The sequence below is a fragment of the Lissotriton vulgaris genome, chromosome 3_1 (assembly GCF_964263255.1).
Source record: "Lissotriton vulgaris chromosome 3_1, aLisVul1.2, whole genome shotgun sequence".
Taxonomy (NCBI): domain Eukaryota; kingdom Metazoa; phylum Chordata; class Amphibia; order Caudata; family Salamandridae; genus Lissotriton; species Lissotriton vulgaris.
In genome coordinates this window covers 42,319,865-42,345,967 of record NC_141689.1, presented here as the reverse complement: position 1 = coordinate 42,345,967, position 26,103 = coordinate 42,319,865, and the positions used below count along the sequence as shown (strand labels likewise).

Genomic DNA, 26,103 nt, shown 5'->3' with positions numbered 1-26,103 from the left:
GTAAATGGATTCGTAAATTAACCAGAACCCTCGAAGCAGTAGTGAATGAAACTACTTCCGCCCTAGGCAACTTAACAGAGGAACAGTCTGCTATGCGGATTGTTGTCCTTCAAAATCGTCTTGTCCTTGACGTCATCCTGGCCGATAGGGGCGGAGCTTGTAGAGTCATCGGATTGAGTTGCTGTGTTTTCATTCCAGAAAACGCACCATCAGTATATAGAGCCATAACCCGTCTGCATAAAATTGCAAGTCAGATACATCAGGATCCAGGCACCTGGACTTGGTCCGGTTGGTTCTGGAGCGTGCTATCAGCCTGGGGATGGAAAGTCCTATCCTTCCTCGGAATAGCTCTTCTCATAGTGTTCAGTTGTTGCCTATGTTTACAATGTGGGCCAGCGATTTGCGGCTTGTGCGCCACATCATGTATTCCCCATTCAAGTCCACGCTCAAAATCCCGTCAGAAAAAGGAAGAGCAAATGATGTTATATGAACAAATTGATAGACTGATGAAGATCGATATATCATGAAGGGTCCGTAGGGGACAAGGAGGGAATGAGGTAATATGAATTTTTATAGTCAATTGTGTCCCCTAACTTAGACCCCAACGGCTCCATGTACGTGCTTCAAGTACATGTATGTTCCCTCCACAGCCAGCTATGAAGACGCAAATATATTTGCGTCCAACGTTAACATGTCCTCTTTCAGATCCACCATGAATGGGTCGAATATTCAGTTCCTAAGTATGCCGTGCCACCGTCTTTACATGGTGCACTTTTCACGTTTTTCTGGCTCTGGCGAGTTAGGCCCTGATTCCTGCCATCGAGCCCTTTCAGCCTTCTGTCTCTGAAAGCTGCAGCCTGGATCCGCATCCATGATCCTTACCCTACTCCCTGTGCGGCGAGCGGTGCCTGGCTCGGCCTGCTTGCCTGCCAAGACTGTATTCAGCCTTCAAGTTATCTGCTCCGCTCCTCGAAAATACATTCCTGTCTAGAGATTTAGGTAAACACTTCCCCAGCTGCAGAGCAAAGGGCCCGGCCTTTCTGTCTCCGTGCAAGTAATTCATTGCTCCTGTTACCATGGTAGGCCCATGGCCCCCTCGCATTAACACGTAGACACGTAGTCACATATGCACGCATTAGCAGTCAGTATAGAATAGCCTCTGCCCGAGAGACCTTTCCTTCTAGATAATACAGTTCCTCAAACACAAGATATCAGATATGATTTGGGTTTAGGTTGTTCTGACACGCCAGACTTCTGTCTCCACGTATGGTGCTAAATGTCAAGTCCCCTTCACCCTCCAGTTCCACGTCAATCACACGTCATGCTGCCGCGCGCGCATCCCTGCCATATATTTCTGCTGACACTGCAGGATTCTTCTATGGATCCACCCACCTGTTACACTTTTCTGTGACGTGTCTAGCACACTCCTCCGTGTACGCCCTCGTGCACGCCTTCTGTTACGCACATGTGTTCTTATCTCTCTTCTCTCAGCTGTTACGCCTTCTGTACCCATCACCATTGAAATGCATTTACTATATATATGGTATTCTGTTAATAAAGCATTGTCTATCCCTTCCTGAACCTTCGTGGTGATGGAACATGATACCTGGTTCGAACCAATTCCTTTTTAAGGAATAAAACCCTTACAAACTCAGATGCCACGGACTCTGCCTCTCATTTATTGATTGAGTTATTCTTATTGAACTTTACCGCATAGAAATTCAGCATAGGTAATTTTTATTTACCACATCAGAATGAATTACTTTAGTTTAAATGCTTTGCAAATAGGCAATAGACTTAAGTACAGTAGTTACAGTTGTTGCAATGGGCAACACAATGCAACATTGACCTCAATGTGTTTTTCTAGCTAAATGCAATTAGTTACTTTATGGATTACTTTTCTAACCACAGGACTGGATCCTAGATTCAGTCCTTGGACATCTCCTGTAAACGGTTGAGTAAAAGTGTCTTAGTTACAGTAGTGATTTTTAAGGAATATTATTGTATTTTAAAAGTTGACACTTAGAAATTCTTTCACATAGAATCACCAATGTTATCCTATGGGAGGAAATTCACTTCGCAGGTAAGTGGTGTTATCATTACTTTTTCTTACTCAGTGTTGGATCCTGGTTCCATCACTGGTGCATCTCCTGTAAACAGTTGAAAAAATGTGTTTAAGTCATACAGGCGATGTTTTTGGAATATTTTTAGTGTGTGAAAATAGACACAAACTTTTCGGGTGAAAACCAGACAATGCATTCCTATGGAAGGAAATTCAAGTTACTGTAAGTATGGTTAGAATTACATTTCAGGATCAGTAGTGGGCTCAAAGATGCAGCACTGAGGTCTCTCCTGATAACAGGTGAGTAAATCAGAATTCATAGTTCCGCTGATTTTAGAGGAATATTGTGCTCAATAGTGAAGGAAGGGGGCGGGGCCTGAGGTGACATGTGTGCAAATGCGCCCTAATTCGTCTTCAATCCTGAGGTCCCCAGTGAGCCAACTAGCCCACCACGAACCTCCAGTATGCGCCAGGGAGCTGTATTGCAGAGAGGTGTAATGAGGCCACGCCCCTTTTTACAACACTCTGCAAAGCAGCTCAGTGGCGCTTACTGGAGGAACCTGATGAGCTAGTTGGCCCCCAGGGACCCCCCCAGTATTCAAGGGAAATGACATCCCTCTCTGAAAATGTGCCAGGGGGCGCGTTTGCAGAGTGGTGCAGGGAGGGGGCAGGGCTTGAGGTGACTGATTGCACCACTCTGCAAAACGCTCCCCCTGGCACGTTTGCAGAGGGGGAACTAATTCCTCTTGAATACTGGGGGTCCCTGGAGGCCAACTAGCTCATCAGTAACCTCCAGTATGCACCAGGGGGCTGCCTTGGAGAGAGGTGTAAAAAGGGGTGTGGACTCTTTACACATCTCTGCAAGGCAGCCCCCTAGCGCATACTGGAGGTTCCTGGTGGGCTACTTGACCCCAAGGGACCCCCAATATTCAAGGGAATTATTTCCGCCTCTGCAAATGCGCCAGGGGGCGCGTTTGCAGAGTGGTGCCTTAATTTTTTTGCGGGGGAACGGCAGTGTACGCGTATCCCAAATTTAATTTTGGCCTTGTGGGTCCATGTGGGACCCCCTGAGCAGGCCTAGGGGGTCGGGGTGTTTCTACCCTACCCCCCTTTTCTTCGTTTTCACCTTTGTTTCCCTGTTTTCTTGTTACTCGGTTCCACCGAGGCACAAGATGGCTGCCAACACTTCCTGGTTCGGAGTGTTGACAGACAGTTGACAGCCAATCAGCATGCAGCTCGTGCTCGTAATTGTACGCATACGGTAATTCGTCTCTAGATATCACTATGATTTTACTTTTGATTTTCTCAGGAACTACTGAACAGATTTACACCATTTAACAAAAAGCACAATCTGCGAACCAAACTCTACCTTTTTGCCAAATTTGGTGTAATTCAGTTCAGCCGTTCGGGCTGTAGCCCTGGCTAAAGGTCCCTATGGAAAATTGCATGGGGAAAACAGGTTTTGGGACACCCCTTTTTTCTCGGCCCACACTTGACGAATCACCCCCAAACTTTCAGGGAAAGAGCAGAGCAGGCCATTTTCGTGGAGAATTTAGCTAAGATTCGTCCACCGGCGCCAAAGTTATTTCAAATAGAATGTTGTTGATTTCCTATGGAAACTAGATCCTGACTATATCTACCTACTGGCGACCGCCAGTAGGCTATATGTATATATATATATATATATATATATATATATATATATATATATATATATATATATATATATATATATATATATATATATATATATATATATATGTGTATCTATATCTATATCTATATCTATATATATATATATATATATATAGATATATATATATAGATATAGATATATATACACATATATACACACACATATATATATATATATATATATCACACACACACACATACATATATACACACACATATATACATACACATATATACATACATGCATATACACATACACATATATATACTTTTTTTTCCTCTGCAGAGGAGCATGTTGCCGCATTAAACAGCAATGAGCTCAATCTGAGGTTCACTAGTACCATCAGTGATACCTCAGTGAACTATCTGGACCTAGAGGTCTATGTGGTAGGTAATACACTCCACACGAAACTCTACAGAAAGCCCAAGGCAGGCAATGCCGTGCTACACGCGGCAAGCCACCATCCCAAAAGTCAGATTCGAAATATTCCATTTGGAGAATTACTCTGCCTGAAACGCAACTGTTCAGGTAATGAAGAATTTGTGAAGGCTAGGGAGGATGCCACAATGAGATTTAGAGAAAGGGGCTATTCCAAAACAGTACTAGGGAATGCAGTAAGTAGAGTAGACCTGATCGACAGAAAAGACCTACTGTTAGACAAGACCAAAACAGAATCAGAAAGTATAACACGGATGATTACCAATTTCAGTATAAGATCAGGAGAATTGGTACAGGTATTCAATAAAAATTGGCATATTCTGCAGACAGACGCCATTTTGAAAAGAATCATACCTGCACATCCATCCATAACCTATAGGCGCTGTCAATCTCTAAATGACCACATGATACACAGTCACTTCGAGGTCCCACCCAAAAACAACGATGAAGCCCATCAAAGGCTTCTTCCCGTGCCGGCGCTGAAAAGGCCTGTAACACAGCAAAAAAATAACTAAATATAATGGAAAACCCAATGATCCTCGCCCGACGAGAGAAATTGTTAAATTTCTCAATTGCAACTCTGACTTCACGATATACTGCTTGGAATGTCCCTGTTCCAAGAGGTATATCGGAAGTACAATTCACCCCGCAAAAAAACGCGTATTAGAGCATATGCGTGCGATAACAAACCGGGACATAACCAACCCAGTGGCACGCCACTTTGAAACACATCACAACAGTAACATGGACCTACTCACCTTTTTCTGCCTGGATCAAGTGGACAGAAAGGAGAGAGGAGGTGATCGGGTTAAGGCTCTAAGTGTGTGGAGTCCAAATACATTATAGACTTGCAAAGTAAATGGCCAACAGGGCTGAACAATGACGAAGAACTATGGGTACATCTATAAATAAATCGAGGCAGAACGCGAAAGAAGCAGGAGAGGAAAATAGGGAGGAACTATCAATTGAAGTGTGGGACCACACAGAAAAACAATAGAACAGAGTGACAACTATCTCCCTCTAGTCTCTACAACAACATGATCAAAATTATTCAAACAAATCTATTTGCCAATTGCTCTCTCTTTAGTCTAGGGTCTAAATAAAAACGCACAATGGCCCATTCAGGGCTGGAGAACAGTCGAGCAAGCCAATACAGGGCGTGATAAAATAACACATAGGGGAATAATTGAATAATCTGCATATACTCCTAGATGCGGCAGTTACCTATTGATAGGCATAAACAATAATTTCCATATCAATTGGTATGTGGAACATGTTTCAAATCAATTGAACAGCTTTAATAAGACAATATTAGTTTTAAAAGAATGTGAAATACTGCCGGTAAAGAATGAAATGCCATTTCTTTTGTATATTCCCCGTTTTGGTTTGTATAAATCATATATATAATGAAATGTAAAAAGAAACAGTTTTTAACCTTGCACTTGCACTTTTGAAACCATTGTTTTTAAGTCAAAAGGTTCGATGTCCCGCTTTGTAACACATTGAAAGATGGCCACCGCTTTGGGACGTAGAGGTCAAGTCCGCTCTCACTGTCTATTAGAGAGATGTGGGAATGGCGGGGAATATAATAGTTTCCTTTAGTTACACACACTAACACTGATTAAGCCGTGAGGCGAAAGGCGTCTGTTGGAGGGGCAGGGGGTCTGCCAATAAATCACGTTTTTTGAAAATTGGATTTCAATAGTGCTTTCCATTTTCGTCATGCGAGAAGAAGCTGAATTGTTGTGTTAACCCCTCCCCTGCTGGTGACGGAACCACTCCGTCATCAGCCGCGGTCGCGCTATGCTGATGACGGAGCGGTTCCGTCACGGCCCGCTCGGCAAGGATTCCGCGCCTGCGCTAAGCGTTCTATTGAGCAGGCGGGGCCGTGACGGAACCGCTCCGTCATGAGCACAGCGCAACCAACGCTGGTGACTGAGCGGCTCAGTCACCAGCATGCGCCCGCCGCCCTCCCCCTTAGCACTGCGGCGGAATAGCCGCCGCAGTGAAGGGGTCAATATATATATATATATATATATATATATATATATATATATATATATACACATATATATATATACACACACATATATACACATATCTATCTATCTATATCTATCTATCTATCAATCTACATCTATCAATCTACATCTATCAATCTACATCTATCAATCTACATCTATCAATATATATATATATATATATATATATATATATATATATATATATATATATATATATATATATATATATATATATATATATATATATATATATATATATATATATATATCTATCTTTAAGTGGGCCGGGTCTCACCGGTGCTGAGCACCGGCAGTTTTTTGAAGGAGCCCTCGAAACGGGTCTCTATCGGGCTCTGTTTAGTGCCCTGGCACAGGCGTACTGCAGTGACAGCAGGCACCTCGATGTGCGCTGCTCACTTCTCACTAGAGGAGAAGTTAAGACAAGACATCATACCAGGTGAGCCTTGTAGGGGAAGGGAAATCCTTTAAAGAGAGTCATTTTCTCTCTAGATTTCCCTTCTCTTCCTGAAACTCAGGAGCAGCAACATTGTTGCGATGTCGTCAGGGCTTAAAGTGGAAGCTTTTTTAATATTATATACAAGCCAAAGTTGCTGCTTATCTATCTCATACCACTAACAACCACTAACAACCAGTGACAAAGCCAATAGTCCTGACTTGATGTAGGTATGATGTTACCTGTTGTATCATATATCTGGATGCAATGATAGAAACAGCAAAATATAAGTCGGGCGGCACACTATGCTATGCACAGATTCTTTAGTTTGTGTTTTTAAGCCACACCCTTATTTACATTGGCCACACCCCTGTGGGAGACCCTCCAGTTTTTTCATCCCACTTAAAGCTCTCTCTCTCTATATATATATGATTTAGATGTTTCATTTCTATCATGAATTCTTGTCATTTTTCTTAAGTGAATATGTTCTATTATGCCTCACCGTCTATGAGCACTATGCTCTAATTGTTTTGCAACTTTCTAATATTTTGTGAACTTTGTTTATGGACTTACCATCACATGAATTTAATTGCCAGTCAATGTCGTTATTTTACCCTTGCAACCTGTTTCTTTAGGTGTTTGGGCTTTTATTTATAATTTAATCCACCGCCTACTCCTGATGCGTCATGTGACCAAGCCCCGTCCGCGGGGCGAAACGCGTCATGGAGGGCACTTGCTCTGCACTATTCACTGCCTATTAAATGCACTGCTTCAACTAAAACATCGTTGGTTTCTGGCTCATCTATTGTGATCTGATTGAGGAGATTGCTCGAGGTCTGCGCTCGCCTGAACTGCGTCCAAAGCAGTTGTGAGTTTGCTGTTTCATTCATTCACCGGGAGTGGATTGCTTCCGGCTTCGTGGACCCGCCCTTGTTGAGAGGCACGGCGTTTGCAATCCGACTACGCCTTCGGCGTTTGGGACTTATACTGTGTTCAGTATTTCTTGCTGTGCCCCCCGCTACTCAGGAGATTTCGGTATTTATCGGCGCATTTCTGGTGACCGGTCCCGGCGAGGAGCTTCGCAACCTGGGAGGTCGGCTGACTTTCCACGGACTTGGAGGCGGAAGCCGGTAGGGCACCGGTGGTGCGTTCATTTGCCTGTCTTTAAGACTGAATTTTAGCGGGTTGGGGCTTATCCTCCTTTCATTTAAGCCAGCTAGCAGTGAAGCGGTAATTTATTTCAACCGCGGAAAATACTTGGCAGATAACATGTTTTCCACCGAGGCGCTTAGGAGTAGGGAGTCAGCGGCAGAGGCTCTTTATGGTAATTTGCCGACCACTTCTACAGAAACTGCCCAAGAGACTCGTATTGCAAGCACCAACAGCAATACTAAAGAACTTTTGAAAACGCTGGAAAAACTGCTTCGAAGTGAATTATCGAAGTGCTGGGAAAAGAAGTCATTGGAAAAGTATGTTGAGGCTAACCGGGTCCCTCGCGGTTTGAGAATAATGATTGTTCCCACCTATGAAAATCCGGACCCCAAAATGCTTCAGGAGTGGGCAGAAAATAACCTGGAATCATCCAAAAAGATGTTGGAAATTTTAATAAAATATGCCCACACTGACAGAGAAGCGCTACTGAAAGAAATTGACAGAATTAACAACTTGTTGGAAGCTTCTGGTGAAACCGATTTGATAACAACCACCAGGAAGGAAATCGATCTACGTCTGGCAAAATTAGAACAAACCATTCAAGAGCGCAAGATTCACAAGTTTGCTAGAGACAAACAAGACTATGCCACAGGACGCATTTTTACCTTTTCTCGTAAGTACGATTCTTATAAGAGAAAGGCAATGTCTCTTCAGCAAAAATCAAGTGCTGCTACGAGTTCTAATGCGCAAACCACTGCTGCTGCTGGTGTAAATGAGGACAATTTATCAGTGGCCTCCTTCACTGGCTCTGAAGACAGTACATTATCTGATGACACTGGGTCGACTGTTCCAACATCTTTTACAGTAGTTGATGAACTGAATTTTGTGAGCGAGGACCGGAGGTATTCCCTGCGCTCACGGTCCAACCCTCCCCAAGCAGGCAAACCAGCAGCCAAAAACGTCGGCGCAGGAAACGAGCCGCCAAAAACAGGTGGAGGGAGGGGCAGAACGCGCAGGAATTGGAACAAATAATTGAAACACAAGACAATACTGTGATTAATCTGACTGACTTTGTACTGTCCAAAGCGGAAGAGCAACTTCTATCTTTAGGTCTGTCTTATTGCCCAACGAACAACTTTTCCTATGTGCAGGCAAGAATTGATGTATTCAAATTTATAAGGAAAATTAAGCTACAAAAATATTTCCTTTTACATCCTGGGAAGCCTGATGAAGACAGACAACAAATCAATACATCAACAAATGAGGCTCTTTCAGTCAGGAATTTGCAGGGGCTGCAAACCCTCATCTCTTTGGCCCATGAAGATAGCTCACAAAATGAGCCTACAGTCAGTCAGGTTGTCACAGTAAACCGCTCATCATCTACGGAATTCCGGGGAAAGTCTACGTTCATGCCATTAATGCCAAAGGACGCCGTTTATGTCTTCAGCGATAGGGTCATCACTGAGCTGAAAATGTTAAACAAGACAATACTGGGAAAGAAAAAACAGTGTGACTATAACAACTCCCAATACACTAAACTGGTGAAAAAGATCCAAGGCAACAATCAGATAGTTGTGAAAAGTGCGGATAAAGGGGGGAACACAGTTCTCTGGGCAAAGGACGATTATGTGACAGAGGCAACTCGTCAACTGAATGATCCCCTTTGTTATTCCAAATCAACAAAGTTTGTTATGCAGAACAGCCATGCAAAAACAATAAAGGACATTAATACCTGGTCCAGAAATGGTTTACTGACTAAAGAAGAATCGAAATTCTTGAATGTTTTGCACCCTATCACACCTTTATTTTATTTGTTGCCTAAAATCCACAAATGCACTACCCCAGTCCCAGGTCGCCCTATTATTTCAGCACAGGGGAGCATGAACGAGAATATTTCAAAATATGTTGACTTTTTTTTACAGCCCCACATGAGTTCTCTCCCTTCCTTTCTGAAAGACACTACTGATTTTTTGGGGAAGTTAAGTTGTATCACCTGGGGTCCTGAGTTATGTTTCCTGGTGATGGACATAGAAGCACTTTATACTAGTATTAATCATCACCAGGGTTTGGAAGCTGTTCAGTATTTTTTGGATTCCCGTGAGGCAACTATGAGGGATCACAACCAAATGTTACTAGATATGATCCGCATTTGCCTCTTCAACAACTATTTCCAGTTTGGCAAGGAGGTCTACCATCAGGAGCGCGGGGTGGCAATGGGTTCATGCTTCTCCCCCAGTTATTCATGCCTGCATGTTGGCTGGTGGGAGGAGCATGTGCTTGGCGTCACCCACGCTCATTGGCTTCCCCATTTATTGGCCTACTGGCGATTTATAGACGATATTTTTATCGTCTGGAAAGGATCACAAACCCTGGCAGCTGATTTTGTTAAAGAAATCAATGTGAATGCTAGAAATCTTAAATTCACTGCTACAATCACTGATACATCAGCTGAATTTTTGGATGTATTGGTCTACATCGAGAATAACAAAATCCAATCCAAACTGTTCAGGAAGAGCACTGCGGGCAATTCCATCTTGCATGCCCGTAGTGCTCACCCCCGGCATACTATTAACAGTATACCCCTTGGTGAATTTATCAGGATTAAACGCATTTGTAGTGATCCAGTTGTCACCGAACAATGTCTAGCAGAATCTAGAGATAGATTCCTTCGTAGGGGCTACAAAAGAGCAGTATTAGATAAAGCCCTCAATACAGTGTCAACACGTACACGTGAAACACTGCTGACCCCCAAGACAACAATTGATAATGATGTTACCAAGTCTACAACAGCTAGATTCATTACTACTTTTTGTGCCCAAAGTTCTAAGCTTAGCCAGATTATCAGATCTGAATGGCCAATTGTTTTAACTGATGTGATTCTTGCTCCTTTTTTGCCCAAATCTCCTGCAATAACCTTCAGGAGGGCTCCCTCAATGAAAGATTCCCTTGACCGTGCACAACCAGAAAACCAATTGAAAACCACTTGGCTCCACAAACCTGGATTTTTTAGATGCACCTCGTGCCGTGCCTGCACGTTTGCAGTTAATGGCACCGAGTACACATCTGCATTTAGCAATCGGCCTATACCAATCAGGGAACATCTTACATGCCGCAGTGACTTTGTTGTATATAAATTGACCTGCACATGTTCATTGTCGTATATAGGAAGTACAAAGTTGAAAGCATACCAACGCATCTTGCAACACATCCGGGCAATAGTAAATTCGCACATGAATTACCCGGTTGCTCGCCACTTCAAATCTGTCCATGACAAGAAACTAAAAGACCTCACATATACCTTGTTATGTTCAGTGGCTAATCCGGGCAGGGGGGGTGATCGAGAGAGACTTCTCCGTCAAAGAGAGGCTTATTTCATCATCTTGCTCGATACCAGATCCCCTAACGGACTGAATGCTTTTGATGAATTGCACCACTATTTATAATTGCAGTAGTTCTTCCTTTATGTATATACAAAAGTGTATATTTGCTGTTACCTCTGTAGAGTGGGAGTTTTTTCAGTTTTTTCAGATATTCATAAGATGAAATAACAGCTGGGCTCAATATACCCATGAAATCTGAAGTGTTGTTGGCAACTTCCATAAGTCAAAGTCTTTGCCGCCGTTTGATTCTCCATGTATATAACATCTAAAAAATCTTTTTTGGTCTAAATTAGTTGACTTGTATATATTGGCAATTTGTGATGTCCTATTGATTATGGTGAGGGACATTATTTATTTACATATTTTTTAAGAAACATTGCACATATTGCACTTGCACATTGATTTAGATGTTTCATTTCTATCATGAATTCTTGTCATTTTTCTTAAGTGAATATGTTCTATTATGCCTCACCGTCTATGAGCACTATGCTCTAATTGTTTTGCAACTTTCTAATATTTTGTGAACTTTGTTTATGGACTTACCATCACATGAATTTAATTGCCAGTCAATGTCGTTATTTTACCCTTGCAACCTGTTTCTTTAGGTGTTTGGGCTTTTATTTATAATTTAATCCACCGCCTACTCCTGACGCGTCATGTGACCAAGCCCCGTCCGCGGGGCAAAACGCGTCATGGAGGGCACTTGCTCTGCACTATTCACTGCCTATTAAATGCACTGCTTCAACTAAAACATCGTTGGTTTCTGGCTCATCTATTGTGATCTGATTGAGGAGATTGCTCGAGGTCTGCGCTCGCCTGAACTGCGTCCAAAGCAGTTGTGAGTTTGCTGTTTTATATATATATATATATATATATATATATATATATATATATATATATATATATAATATAATATAATATATACACACATATATATATATATACATATATATATATATATAAATATACACACGTTTGTGGGGGGTGCGAAAGGAGGGTGCGGTTTACAGCAATTAAGAGGAAATAGCTCAGCTACTCTAACATCACAAATTGAGGTTTCTCTCAAAAAATCTTTGATTGTCTCTTATGTGTATTTTACACAAAACACGTTCTAGTTCTTTTCTAGGCTGGAAGAGGCACTTTGAGCGACATGGAGCTGCATGACGATTGACGCCAAATGCATGGCCTTGCGAAAGGCGCCGCTTGCTCTCAGATTCCATGCAAATTGTTGTGATTCAAAAGTCAAAAGGGTAATCAGACAAATCACGAGTATGTCAGCGACATCTGCAGTCTCTTTTGGGCCTGTTCTGTATTCAAGGCACTCTGCAACGTCCTGGATATTTATTTAACAGCAGCGTGTTTCACATACACAACAGGTCAACGCCCATTATGGAACCATTCAGAACAAAAGGCTCGAGTATACCAGTACTGCAGCCCAATTGGTCAAAGAAACATACATCGTTATGAGGAAGGAGGAGATTGCACTATTATCTCCCGCATCCATTGTGTTGCTGTGAACAGTAAGCTTTAAAGGCAGCAGAGAACAGAAAAAGGAGCAGAGTCTATCTGGCACGAGTGGGGGCAAACCTAGTGAAAAACGCGGTCACTGCAGAGGTGAGGCTATCCGGGTAATTGTGAGAATGCATGGTGGCTATCGAAACAAAATGACAAGAACCCAAGGTTTTTGTTGTGGGAGCTAGTACGCGTCCTGCAGGCTTAAATCGAAGGTGCATCTTGTCGGCTAATGGCTATCAGATGTAAGGAATCCGCCAATTTGAGAAGGAGTAAGGTGCCGTTAGTCTTCTATTCAACGGTGACGGATTTATCTACACCTAAGATGGCAACCACCACTTGTGAGTTGTATAATGCCGTCTCCAGAAAAATGAGCCACGCGCGGCAGCAGGGGAGGGGGCCGGTGAAATTCCCTTGCGGGAGCGCACAACCATATGGCGCCACGCGCTCCAGTAAGGAAATTGCCAGACGTGCACGCGTTGCCATTGCAAGCAATGCAACGCCTGCACGTCTTTGCAGGGAAAGCAGTGCCAATGGCTACAGGTCTCTCTACTACGCAACGCATGCGCGCTGCGTAGGCAAGACCTAAAAACATCATGATGACTTGCTACTATACATTGTCTTGCACACGCTGACAAAGCTAGAACTACCCAAACTAAAATTATGCATACTGACTGTGTAGGACAGATTGCGTAATTCTAGTTTTTATATATTCATATGCGTAGATAGATAGTTTTAATGTTTATGGTTTTTTTAGAATAATAAATTAATATTTACTTCTACTACTAGAGTACTATTATTTTATTGCAGTGCAAACAGTTTTTAAATTCTTTAGCTTCCGGTTTAAAAAAAGCTAAACATATCAGCATCCCTGCAATGATAAAATGGCATTTCTCCAAGAAACAAATACATAGCACTCTTGCATAAACTCCAGCTGATGCCAACATTTTAAACACTCACATACTATGGTACTAGGAACGCCCCTCGATACCCAGTAATGCACAGATACTAAACTCCCAGTCTGACATTTTTGTGTCTGGACTGTATCTCTTCAGTGCCAACATGACATTGCTACACCATACAATAGTATATGAAATAATATTGCATTCATACAGAAGATCCAGATCAACTCAATAACTACCTTTTTAAGCAACATAAGAAGCAAAGAGTAGACCACATAAGGGTGGAGTAAAATACGACAGCTCAGTTCCAACACACTTGGTACAAACAGATTCTGCTATACCTGCAGGTTGTGCCTGGTTCTGCCTTGATTCCAGATGTTCCTGAATCTGGTTGGCAGCATTGCCTCCCTCTGGTCCGGGAAGGTTGATTCCTTCCATCTCTTCCACCAAACTGCGCTCAATTTCTTCTGGTAAAAGGTCATAGTCGCCCAGTGAAAGGTCCTCCTCTCCAGAGTTTGAAGGTTCAGCATCTGGAATAACAAAGTGTGAACATAGTAGCTCAGTCTCAGTGACTGGCATATGTCAAAGACCACTGACCGTACTAATTCAAAATGCCACTCACAGCAACATGTGAAAAAATGTAATCCTACTGTTGCAACACCCTTTTTTTCCAACAATAGCTGCATTCAAACTTCAATATCTGTTCCCAATTAAAGCAATGCAAACTTGATAGAAATAAGTTACCAGTTGTTGCCTTCAACGTATTAAAAAAAAAAACACAAACAGGCACAAAGGTGAATAAAGTAGTTTTCACCTACTATCTGCAGTATTACCAACAATTGAGATAGCAATGGTTCTTAGTCTCTGACTTATAAGGATAAGTTACTTACCTGCAATCTTAGTTCTCTTCCAGGGGTATACTCATCAAAGTCATAAGCACTGAATAGTCCCACACACGTGCGGGAACCCCGGAGCACATCAATTATACATATATATATATATATATATATATGTTTTCCAACAAAGATGCCCCAGAACTTGAAGACGCCACTCCACGGGGGATGGTTTACAAAACCTTTTTATTCCGAAAAGCTTGTGCAGCCCGTATATTGCAGTCCCTGATGCGTTTCGGTGTAACAAACACCTTAATCATAGGGGGAGGGGGAGCTTGACAAGATCAGGTTGGTACTTCAACCTTTTATTTCCAAAGTGCGTAGTCACTTCCAGGTAAGTGGCATGCTGGGTGTTGAAGTTCATTAAAACCTTCTAGTAGGGTCCGTCTTCCTGCCAAATGTTTATCATCCCCAAATTCTTAAATGTTTTACACAGCCCTCCAGTGGGCTCCTGGGCTGCATTCACTGTTCCATTTCGGTATCCCACGTACTTGCAGGCAATGAGGTTTCACTGGCTTGAGGACCCGTTTTTTTCAGGCGGTACAGCGAAACGCGTCAGGGACTGCAATATATGGGCTGCACGAGCTGTTCGGAATAAAAAGGTTTTGTAAACCATCCCCCGTGGAGTGGCGTCTTCAAGTTCTGGGGCATCTTTGTTGGAATATATATTTGTATGTCTAGCCAAAAGCATGTACGTAGTACCTTCAAACAGATATGTATACGTATGCATATATAAACATGCAGCCTAAAACCATTCAACAGGCTATGATGCTAAAATTCTATTGGATATTTCATTTAAAATAAAAATAAGTTTATATAGCATTTCTGTAAAATAAAACGTACTCCTCTAGTGTTTCAACATAGCCTTTTATTTTCAGAGAAAAAGGCAAGTAATAACAAGCAATTAGCCCATAGGCTGCATAGATAAAACCCCAACAGTGATAAGACTTTCAGACCTCCAAGACCTTCCTGCTCCCATCATGCCCCACAGGTGACAGTCAGGTCTTTTTTACGGTGTAACATGTGTAGGAATCAAGGAGAAGGAAAATGCTACTTCAATTAAAGGTATTCGTCCGGGGAGGTGGGTGGGTTGCTTATTACTAAAAGGAGTATATCCCTGGAAGAGAACTAGGATTACAAGTAACTTATCCTTCTTTTCCAGGGGATACTCCTCAATAGTCATAAGCACTGAATAGAATAGCAAGCCCATTCCCACAATCCTGCGGATGACCATCAGTACAGTTACAGAGATTCTAGGGATACTTTATCCAAACAGGTTCCTTAAAGATGCTTGCCCAAACCGAGCATCTGCCAGAGTGTCAGAGTCTAAACAATTGTGGCGAGCAAATGGGTGTACCGATCGCCATGTGGTAGCTTTACAGATTTCTGCAATTGGAATATGTTTAAGGAGGGCCGTAGTAGATGCCTTTTCGCTGGTGGAATGAGACTTTGGTTTACAAGGGAGTTGTCTATTAGCCAGCTGATGAGACAAGGTAATGCATGAAACTATCCATCTAGAGATGGACTGTTTGGAGGATGAAAAGCCAGTACACATGGATCCATAGTTCACAAATAGTCTGATTTTCATAGATATTTGGTTCTGTCTAGATAGAATTTGAGATCCCCTTTGATGTCTAGAGAAAGTAGAGCTCTTTCAGGAGGACTTGAAGGATTTGGAAAAGGTAGGAAGAGTTATAGATTGGTTAATATGAAAATCCGACACCACTTTAGGTAAAAAAACTAGGAGGAGTTCTAAGAACCACCCTGTTTGCATGAAATATGAGATAAGGTTCTTTACAACACAGAGCTTGAATCTCACTCACTCTGTGAGCAGAGGTTATTGCCACTAAGAAAGCGGTCTTCCATGACATATATTGCAGGGATGCTTTATGAATGGGTTTGAATGGGGGAAACACCAACTCAGAAAGAACCACAATATGCTCCCATCCAGGAGAAGGAGATATAATCAGTGGATAGACTTTTTCAACCCTTCAAGGAAGTGCTTAACCACGTGCATCTGGAAGAAGAGTCCTGTGTGGGAGATTTTCTGTATGCTGTAACAACAGCTAAATGCACCTTTACAGAAGAAAACTGAAGGCCTGGTTTGGTTAAATACAGTTGGTAAGGTAGAATCACCTGCTCCTACCCTAGAATGGGATCATAGCCATTACTGGAGCAACATATGTCGAAACGATTCCATTTGAAAGCGTACGACTTTCTCGTGGATGGTCTCCTAGCCTCTTTTAGGATGAGTCCTGTGTGGGAGATTTTCTGTATGCTGTAACAACAGCTAAATGCACCTTTACAGAAGAAAACTGAAGGCCTGGTTTGGTTAAATACAGTTGGTAAGGTAGAATCACCTGCTCCTACCCTAGAATGGGATCATAGCCATTACTGGAGCAACATATGTCGAAACGATTCCATTTGAAAGCGTACGACTTTCTCGTGGATGGTCTCCTAGCCTCTTTTAGGATGTTCATACAGTCTGAAAATAAGCCTAGATGTCCATACTGGAGGACTTCAGGAGCCATGCCGTCAATCTCAGAGATGGAAGGTTGGGATGAAACACTTTCCCTCAGAGTTTGAATAGTAGGTCTGGACATCACGGTAACCTCCTGTGTGGGGTCTCGAACAGATGAAGAAGGTCCGGGTACCACCACTCGAGAGGCCACTCTGATGCAATCTGGATCACCATGGTCTTGGCAATGTAGAATTAGTTGATCAACAGAGGAATGAGCGGAACTGGTGGAAAAGAGTAATGTAATGTCTTTGACCATTCAATAAAAGGCGCAATCCCTCTGGAGCAAGGTTGATGAAACCTGGATGCAAAGAGGTAGCAATTTCCGTTTGTTACGTCCACAAACAGGTAGATGTCTGGAAATCCCCATAGTTGGAAGATGTCTTCCACAACTTCGTTGTTTAGCATCCAATCATGAGCTTCGACAAAGTTTATGCATGAATGTTGAGAGTGCCTGGTAGGTGAATCGCAGAAATGGTTCAATGTTTGTTCAGATAATACATGGTTGCGGTGTTGTTTGTATGAATCAACAAGGAATTTGTCTGGATGGAAGGGAAGGGAAGAATACCTTGAGTGCAAGATGTAAGGCTCTCAGCTCCAACATATTGATATAATATCCCTTTTCTGCCTCTGACGACAATCACTGTACTTGGAGAAGACCCAAGTGAGCTCCCCAACCATTTAAGAAAGCATCTGTGACTATCATGTGGCTGGGAAGGTCCTGATGGAAGGGCACCCCTTCCAGCAGGTGAGTACGTTTCATCCACCGTTTGAGTGAATCCTTGGCTTTCTGAGGTAGAGCCATTGTGTCTTCCCAGAGGTTCGAGGTCTGTGACCACTGATGCTCCAAAGCCAGCTGGAGAAGGCGCATTTGCCTGATTTGCAGCCTGGCATTGGGGACAATGACTGACTGAAATATTTTTAAAGCGCTCGATTGCCGAGGCGTCTTGGCGCTATAGCAAAGAAGAACAGGATAGAGCAAGTTAGGGCATGGAAAAGAGCCAGGTTTTTAGTGCCCTCCTAAAGCTGAGTTTAGACTGGTCAGATCGCAGCGCAGAAGGCAGCAAGTTCCATAATTTGGAGGCTTGATAGGAGAAGGATTTCCCGCCCCACCGGGCTCTCCGAATTCTGGGCTGGCACACCAGGTCTTGGCTAGCTGATCTTAATGTGCGCTGTGGAGTGTAACAAGGGAAGAGTTTGGAGAGTTCAACTGGTCCTTTCCCGTTCTGGGATTTATGGACCAGGCAGAGGACCTTGAATTGAAATCTACGCCTACCTTGGAGCCAGTGAAGTTCGCGTTTAGCAGAGGAGTCAGAACAGCTGTTATTGTCTCTGGAATCATATGCAGTACATGTGGAGGGCATGGGTCCAAAGGAGACCCTGATTTCACCTGAGTAAGTAAGTTGCTGACCTGTGTCTCCTCTAAGAGTGGAAAGTGAGAGTAATTGGTGGCAGCCGGGGTTATGTGCTCACAGTGAGCAGCAGATATGCCTGCTGCTAAGGTGTGAAGATCGTCATAGACTGCCTGCACCTTTTGCTGAAAAAAAGTAGCTATACTCTCAACAAAGTTTTGGTCAGGTACACAGATTATATCACGGGGACTCTTTGCCAGGTAGGTGATTGTTTTAAATAGTTCCCTGGGGGTGTTAGAGGCTTCTTGGATTTTTTTTAGTACAAAAGGCTGATTTTGCAAGGGCTATCATTGTCTTATATTCATGTAAGACTTTGGTTTATTCTAACCTGTTGTGCTGACTATAGTCCGTGTGCCAGATTCGCTCATAGCGCCGGCATTTGAGTTTTATTAGTTTTACGTCTGCGGTGTACCATTGGGCAGTGGCTGACCGTCTTCTGGGTTTTTTAGATTCCACTGGGGCCAGCTCATCCACTGCATGGCTAATCCAGTTGTGGAACCGAGTCGCCCCAGTTTCACTATTATAGGTTTCGAGTAGTGGAAGATCCCTAGAAAGCGTATTGGCTAATTGATGGGGGTCAAGCTTCTTCCAGGGGTGTGTTTTTTCAGAAAGCGAAATACCTTTTCGACAGCCGATAGGGAGATTTATTTGCAGATTAAAAAAGATGGCTGCATGGTTGGACCAGGGGAGAGGCAGGACCGATATTACTCTTATGTGATCATTATTTGTATAAATCCCATCAAGTGTGTGTCCTGCTACGTGTGTGGATTTCAACACTAATTGGTTTAACCCGAAGCTAAGAAAATTATCAATTAATGTAGTTGCTTCGGAGTCATTATTTTCTTCAAGGTGAAAATTGAAGTCACCCAGTATTGTGTAGGTGATTGAATCTGAGGTAGATTCCAAGTATGTGTGAAGTGCTTTAGTGAAAGAGGCTCTGGGACCAGGGGGCCTGTACACAAGCAGGCCAGAGAACACCAGTTGGTTACTGTCTTTAACAATAAAGCTCATGGCCTCAGCCTCCAGATCCAGTTGAGGGAGAGTAAATACTTTAAAATGAGATTTGTAGATTATCGCAATTCCACCTCCTATTGAGCCTGATCTGTTAACATATGCTACATAGTAACCTTCGGGAACTGCTATATTCCAGTCCGGGCCAGAGGTTTCAGATGCCCAAGTCTCTGTGAGGAACACTAAATCAGCGGCATGGTCTGCGATACGTGCTTTGATCTCATATTTGTGCTTAACCATAGATCTAACATTTATAAGAATGTTTTTTAGGGTTCTTTCCCTACTATCAGGGTTGCTTGACGTACGCGTGTGGTTATTATTGGTCAATGAGTAATTATTTGGGGTGCTGCGCTCGCTCGTATCCACGCGTGAGTCCTGCAGCTTGTGTGGAAAGGTCAAAGGGCTTCTGTGAGTCCGATACCCACAGGAAGCGCAGCTTGGGGTCGTAGAGGTGTCACTATTGTGTAACATAGTAGGATGTTCACAAGTTTTTAGGTCTAATCGAAGTAATTCCTCTCTAGAATATTTTTTTGTGGGAAAATGGGCATAGGTTTGGGAGCGGGCCCGGCGCGGACGGGCGCAGACAAACTTGCTTTCGGCGCGGCGCCGGCGCGCCTGCTGCGCTCGTCCGCTGCGCGTCCGGGAGAGCATAGAGCTATGAAGGCTCGTATCCCGAAGTCGCGAGTGCTAGAGCGCGTCCCTGCAGTCCCACCACTCCTATGATGGCGGCTATGTGGCTAATAGACTTTGGACAGCCCGATTCTCCCTCCGCTTCAAACGGGACTTCCCGCGGCGGAACAGGGATAGGGTGTCAGGTTAGTGGTATTGCAATTATCAATCAATTGTGCAGATAAATCTCTTATTTTCAAGCATGCTAGGCAAACACAATTTTTATATCAATTGTTCTAAAAGTACAGAGTAAAAACGAAGCTTTTAAGCAAAACGTAGTAATCACAATGAAGATGCAGGACGCCATTGAGCCCAGAAGAGAGGACATTTGTCTGGCCGTGAGGAGGTGTGTGCGTAGGAGTGTGGCACTTGTTGGTTATCGAGGATAAACTCCCCTCCGAAGGACACATGCTTGTGTTTACGGTATCCAGTGTCACATGGTCCATTGTCGTCTTCTCTAAGTAAGCATGAGTATGCTGCAGATTGTCCACTGCTTTGCGAACATTACATGACTTTTTTTTGCAAATGCCTTTTTGCAGTTTCACATTAGAATCGATCGCTGTGTTCACTCTCTGCAGGTTCCTGGGATTTAGTCTGAACATTGTGAGCAAAGTCGATAAACAATGCCCCTTCTGGTCAGGCCCTAGCAACTAGACAAAACATACCAATGCAGCTGTTTGAAATAAATTTACTTTGGTCTTATTGGGACACACAAATAGGTGGGACACACAAATAGGTAGGACCCACTTGGAGAAGGACCTTTCTAGGGAGAAGAGCAAGACCACACCTATTATATAGATCTACCATCTGTAGACTGAGGTATGGGGTCTGAAGATAACACCCAGAGATCTTCTAATATATCGTCATTCTGCTTCTATACAAGGGGAGGGAGGATAGGCTACACTGGTTTTTTATAATGACAGTTCCTTTCATAAGTTATGGATTACTTGCTATGCTGACTGTATATTTTATGCATTTTCCTGCTTTTTGTGGCAAGTATACTGCATTATAGAGCACGTTAGTTAAAATAAATATTTTAAACTTGTTCGTGTTTCAGTCGGATCTTAATGTGGACAGTACCAGAGTGCAAGCGAAAGGGTGTCTCTTGCGACTGTGATTCTATGTCAGGACCGGAGGCTTCAGATTATGCTTATCTCTCTTCGCTTTTATTACAATCCAAAAGCCAAGCAGCCAGAAAGGTAGTCAACACATCATCAAACAATCAAAAAACTACAACTCCCTACAACCAGGGAGGAATGTAAGTCCATAGTCCTTCCACCATTTCCAGTGTTCTCGGTACATAGTCCCATGTTGGTCTCTCCATCTCCTCTTTCTTTGCAGCTTCACAGCCAGTTAAGTAGTTTTTCTGTTCTCCTCCTGAATCTATGCCATTGATGTTAAATTGATGTTGAATTATTTATTTTCTGGATTGTGCTTGTGGATCGCTACGCATTTCGCAGTTTTTACTTCCTTGTTTGCAGGTTCCCTTTTCTGCAGCAGGAGCGTTTTTCTCCGCTCCTTAGGCAGCCGGACCCCTGCTGGTGTGGTGCATTTGAAGCCCGCTAGAGGGACTCGGCCCGCTCGTTGCTCTCGCGGCGCCGCCCCTCACAGAGGAGTCGCGCGACGAGAGTGAGGCGTTGATAGCCTTTTCAACTATTACTACTCCCCGGTGGGGGTCCGTATTCTGGGTAGTAACCCGTTTAGGTTGACTCGCTCGAACAAGCGTTTTAGTGCACAGCTTCCCGCTTCAGGTGACTGAGGGCGAACGCGCTTCTCATTCCTCACGCATTCTGAATAATATGCACTGGGAGGCAGGAAGCCCAGTCAGTTTTCTTGCGGGCTGAAGCACGTTTGGGGGTTAGTGCAGCTCCTATTGTGACCGTTGGGGTTACCCATACATATGCAGCCTTTCAGCTTGCCTCTTATTTGTTGGGCTTCCCCCCACATTGAATCTCGGTGCTCAGCACCTATTTTCATACATAAGTGATTCCTGGTCTGTATCCCCACACAGTTACTTATCCCGAAAGCTAACTTGGGTGTTTTGATTGAGGTTGTTTTCCCATTAGCTATGGAAGGTCACACCGAGTATTATAAGGAGGTGATCCAGGGATATATTCCCTGGGATGATTTTTTTGAGGTGGTTGACACCTCAATATACCGAGTTGTTAATGAGGTGGTTGGCCCTATGGAGCAAAGCCTCTCTGAGAGAATTGTTCAGGAGTGTGCGAAATTAACGGCAGCGCGTGCAGAGCCCTCTCGGATTCCAAACAGCAGCCTGGGGAGAATCCTCCACCAACATAGAAGCACCGACCCGAAGGGGTGGATGTAGACGTTTTGCGCGCCATAAGTCCGCTTTTTTGGCTTCAGTGGCGCCTTCTGCTCCCCCCACCTCCACCGGCGGAGACCCCGCAGGAACCCCTTCAGCCCCTGTCCCCTGCGACAGACAATGATGACACGCAGGGGGATACCGACAACGAGGCAGGGTCTTCAGGGCCTTGGCTTCCGTCGGCGGCCCCTTCAACCTCCACCTCTACTGTTCAGGAAGATTCCGACATGCTTAATCCAGACGAAATTATGCACCCTCACTCAGCGGCTTGGGTCCACGGCGATAAGGTGGCCAGGTTTGTGGCGGTCAGGTTCCGGAAGCCCCTTGAAAAGGAGGCTCGATGGTGTCTTCGAGCTGAGTGCCTTAGGCCCTCTTTGGAGGATAAAATGGCTTTCACCCCGGAGCTGGATCCCAAGATGGCCACTTTTATGGCAAAATACATGAAGGATCCCAGGAAAGGCATTGACAGGTCCTGGCAATCCTGTCAAGATAAACTTCTTGACGCCATCGGCCCAATAACAAAAATACTGGACATGGAGGAAGAGGCAATAGTCTTGGGGTCCCCCATTTCCCTTGATGTTCTTTCTAATTGGGCCCAGCGTGCTATTATTTTAATGGGCAACGCTAATTGTGCTCTGTCCATGGAGCGCCGCCGCTCACTTTTGATTAAATGAGATCCTAAGCTAGGTGATTTGGCCTCCTCGGAGGCTGAAGCAGTGGCCTAAGGGGGCCTCTTTGGCGACCCCTTTGTTAAGGAATTAGGGAAGTTTGTCGCAACTTTCACTTCGCTGGACAAGACCCAGTCCAGTATCAAGAAGGTCTTTAATCAGCGGGTTTTCCTTGGGGCCGGGCGAGGCAGGAGCCGCTCGCCCAGTCGCGGATTCCAACAAAACTCCGCAAGGGGACAACGCTCGGGTCGCGGACAGTATAACACCACCGCAAACTATAACAACTTCTATCCGACGCAAGGACAACGCTTCAGAGGACGCGGGGGCTTCAGAGCCTATGCTGGCGGTAATTTCAACGGTAACTGTGCTTCCAGCATCACAGGTTCGCATTGGGGGTCGACTGGCGGCCTTTCAGGGCGCTTGGGCGGACATTACTTCAGACGTATGGGTTCTCCAGACCAATCAAGGTTTTCACAGAGTTTCACGGGGACCCTCGGCAGGAGGCTCCTCCTCTGCAGATTTCTTTCAGCGCCCTCGATGCTCAGCTGATCGATGAAGAGGTCTCCGAGCTGCTCTGCAAGGGAGCCATTTGCCGATCAACGCTACATCCCCACGGTTTCCTCAGCAACATTTTTTTGGTGGACATGGCCGACGGAGGTCGGCGTCCAGTTATCAACCTCAGAGACTTCAACGGCTGGTTAGTTTATCGCCATTTCAAGATGGAAGGAATCCATCTGCTCCGAGACGTCCTCCTGCCGTCCCACTGGATGGTGCGAATGGACATGAAGGATGCCCATCTGGTGGTTCCCATCCATCCGCCACATTGACGGTTTCTGCAGTTCTGCTGGAAGGGTCTGGTGTTCGAGTTCACTGCACTTCCATTCGGTCTTTCTTCACCACCATGGTGCTGCTTCACCAAGGTGCTCCATCCAGCGGCGGAGTTCCTCCGTGCTCAGGGCATTCGCAAGATCGTTTACTTGGACAATCTGCTCCTCATGGCACAGAGCCCTCGGACCCTTGCCACCCAGCTCCAGCAGACGGTATCTCTTTTGCAGGGGCTTGGGTTCATGATCAACGAAGCCAAATCGTATCTTCAACGTTCCCAAAAGGTAACCTTTCTTGGCTTCGTGATAGACTCCGTTCAAGCAACTCTGCGTCTCCCGTCTCGGAAAACAGCGAAGATTCGTCACGAGTTGTGCCAAACGATTTCCAAACCTCACATTTCTTTACAACATCTAGCCCAGGTGGTGAGCCTTCTTTCCTCGTCGATTCAGGCGATCTTTCCAGGGCCTCTACACTATCGGGCGCTCCAACGCCTCCAGGCGTGTCATCTGAGGTAGGGGAAATCTTATGATCATATAGTTCCCCTCTCGGCGGAAGCCAGGGAAGAGATAACGTGGTGGCTGTCCCACATGGAAGCTTGGAACCGGCGAGCGATTTTCGGCTCGGTTCCGGAACTTATCATAGAGTCTGACGCCAGCAGGTCAGGCTCGCGTGCGCTGTGTGGGGACTTTCCCACCGGAGGAGTGACGTCTGGAGACAAGCAGAACCTTTACATCAATTGTCTAGAACTTTTAGCGAGCTCATTTGCAGTCCGATGTTGGACTTAAGACAGAATGCAGTCATGTGTTCTTCTGAAAATGTATACTAATCAAGAGAGAAAGGATCACTTGTCCTGTACAACCTTATGTCTGCAGGAGTTACGGCCGGACATCCCAAAGTAAAAGACCCTCATGCACGTGATGGGTATGATGGTATTCAAGCGGTATATCTTGGTTCTCCGCTGTACATGTCACGTGTGTGCATAATCATTAGGTCGTTGAGTTATGCAGCCTCCACCAGGAGGTTCTTACCCTAGGTTGCAACAGTAGTGAGCCAGTGATAGGGGATCTTAAAAAGGCCCGGAAAACCAGATGGAAATATTTATTAGGTCTGGGTTCGGGTCTGGATAACTCTGTAAAAGTGCATCTTGTGATTTTTTATGAGTCGTAGGTGCACTTAGAGTAGTGTGATCTTTTGGTATTTTGCAGTTCTTTTAGATTCCCTATACCCTGACTTTATCCTTGTTCTTCCAGGAAATGATGGGTCAAAACAGGACCAGTGATGAGTTGGCGTGACTCGCGCGAAGGAGGAGAGAACATGGGACTATGTAAAGAGAATACTGGAAATGGTGGAAGGACTATGGACTTACATTCCTCCCTGGTTGTAGGGTGTTGTAGTTTTTTGATTGTTTGATAATGTGTTGAATATCTTTCTGGCTGCTTGGCTTTTGGATTGTAATAAAAGCGAAGAGAGATATGCATAATCCTCGCCTCTGTGTCCTTAATAGAATTGGAACTTACTCTCACTCTGCTTGGCAAATTCTGATTCCGGAGAGATTCAGAAGTGTTGTGTTCTGGGGAGTCTAATCACTTGTTTCTCATTGAGTGAGTAGGAGAGCAAGTGAGACATTAGAGTTAGTCGGTCCTGGGCTCATGGGTACTAAGGTGGTTGGATGACTCCGTCCCTATGCACCAAGGTGCAAACATCCTACACATAGTTCTAGGTTTGTGCAGAATCCCTGCAACATGGCGCCACCAACGTTTGATCTGGTACTTATTCATGGGACCCCTGAGTAGCGCTGGTGCTTGTCAACAATATCCCCTCACCAGTTCCCGGAGACATCTGTGCTGGAGGGGAGGGGTGGAGGGGGGCTTTGCCATAACAGGTCGCTATTCCAGCACATAGACAGGCGGCGGTTATGGCATACTTGACTAAGCACGAGGGCTATCTTTATTTTCATAGTTGTAGCGGATCCAACATACCGCTTCGAGGCATTTTATTCTTGGGTTACATTTCCCGTGGTTGATTCTAATGAAAAAAAAGTAATTCTTACACTACAGCTGCTGCTCCTCCAGCAGCTTATCATCCTTATGCATTAATTGAAGTTCAATAGATGCCCTGGGAGCATACTATTCGGTTTAATGGCGCCCTTTCTCACCCTGTC

General features: G+C 44.3%; 1 protein-coding gene across 2 annotated transcripts in view; it reads right to left on the bottom strand.

The window, feature by feature from the left end:
• Window positions 1–26,103, bottom strand: part of LOC147725896 (uncharacterized) — a 187,641-nt gene that overhangs the window by 45,797 nt on the left and 115,741 nt on the right. For both annotated transcript variants that reach the window (XM_086962814.1, XM_086962815.1), the window contains exon 3: window positions 13,962–14,150. In XM_086962814.1, coding sequence (XP_086818940.1) covers window positions 13,962–14,150 — 189 coding nt within the window. The remainder of the gene's footprint in view (window positions 1–13,961; window positions 14,151–26,103) is intronic.